The sequence below is a fragment of the Salvia splendens genome, chromosome 10 (assembly GCF_004379255.2).
Source record: "Salvia splendens isolate huo1 chromosome 10, SspV2, whole genome shotgun sequence".
NCBI lineage: Eukaryota > Viridiplantae > Streptophyta > Magnoliopsida > Lamiales > Lamiaceae > Salvia > Salvia splendens.
Window position 1 is genome coordinate 190,806 of NC_056041.1, and position 1,454 is coordinate 192,259.

General features: G+C 42.0%; 1 protein-coding gene across 1 annotated transcript; it reads right to left on the reverse strand.

The window, feature by feature from the left end:
• Positions 1 to 309: 309 nt before the first annotated feature.
• Positions 310 to 1,085, reverse strand: LOC121750551 (brassinosteroid-responsive RING protein 1-like). Its single transcript, XM_042145108.1, has one exon. The coding sequence runs from the start codon at positions 990 to 992 to the stop codon at positions 492 to 494; it is 501 nt and encodes a 166-aa protein (XP_042001042.1). The 5' UTR covers positions 993 to 1,085; the 3' UTR covers positions 310 to 491.
• Between the last annotated feature and the right edge of the window lie 369 nt (positions 1,086 to 1,454).

Genomic DNA, 1,454 nt, shown 5'->3' on the forward strand with positions numbered 1-1,454 from the left:
TGCACAATTCTTTATTTCAATCTGTAGTTCAAAACATACTATCTAATAAATGCATACACTATTCACTATTCCTTCATGAATTTGTTTGTCTCATACCAACCACTTTTCAATATTATTTGCGACTGTATACATACGTGCAAATTTAAACCTGGATTACTTGGTAATCGTTGCAATGAAAGTTCCCACATAAAAAATGTAACTTTTTGTCTATACACATATAGAAGTAATAAACCGTAATTATTGTGAAAATTAAAGAATTGTTAGTTTACAAAATACTTGCAGAAAAGAAAAATGTTGAAATTTCCCATATTTGTCCAACCTTTTTGTTTTCATGTAGGAGTAATATGTACATTCCACATCCCAAATTAAAAAACCTCAACCATCTCCGTCTTCCACCAATCGAAAACCTAGAAAAGATATTACAAAAATCCCGAATCTTACCCCCATAAAAATTAAAAAAAAAAAAAGAGAAAAAGAAAAAGTAACTAGTCCTACAAAGCAGCCGTGATCGGAGAGTAGTCGCCGTAGAGATCGGAGATGCCGGAGGCGAGCCAGAGGCGCTCGTTGAACGCCTCCTGCATATCCTCCGGTATGAACTGCGTTCGGCAGAGCGGGCACGTCTTCTGATCGTGGTCCATCCACCGGTCGACGCAGCTCCGGTGGAATATGTGCCGGCAGTTCGCCAGCTGCCGGATCTCGTCCTCCCCTCCGAATTCGTACAGGCACACCGCGCAGCTCTCCGGCGGATCCAGATCCTCCTCCAAATCCGCGAACCTCACCACCGGAAGCAGCTCGCGGATCAGCGCCGCCGACACCGACCGCGGCTCCGCCTCGCTCGATGGATACGACGCCGTCTCCGGCTCCAGAAAATCCCCCAGCCCTAGCACGGAGAGCAGCGCGTACACGAATTTCCGCACAAATCCTAATGCCGTTAGCACATATACTAGCAATTTCGGGAGAAATAGGTCAGTGTATCCAACTGGAAACCCCATTTTTCAACCGGAATTTGTCAATTTCAGAGTTACAGTTAGTGTGTGTTGTGTTTTCAGAGAGAGAAGCTACGAGAGAGAGAGGAGATGGTGGAATAGAGGAAGGGGGGTTATATAAGGAAAGTTGGGAGGGGTGAAATGACGAAAAAGGGCAGAGGGTTGTGGGTATTTACGATCATGACAGAGTATATGAGTATATCAGCTGTCACGTTTGCATAAGCTGCAGCAGAAATTGTCGTACCAATTTTGAACGTGTGCTTCCTAAACACGTGTGTGTGCTTATATTTAAATTCAACCCCCCTTAACTTAGATCATTTATTAACGAGGGACCAAAATCGTAGTAATGCTTAATTTATTTTGCAACTTAAATTTATTTTTAATAGAAAATAGCTTTTAAAACAATGAATTTTTTTATCAAACTCTAATATGTCCTACGTGGCATATATTCCGATATACATTATATAA

What these genes read in the sequence shown, in the direction of transcription:
- LOC121750551 (XM_042145108.1), bottom strand. Translation starts at nt 992, where the DNA reads ATGGGGTTTCCAGTTGGATACACTGACCTATTTCTCCCGAAATTGCTA.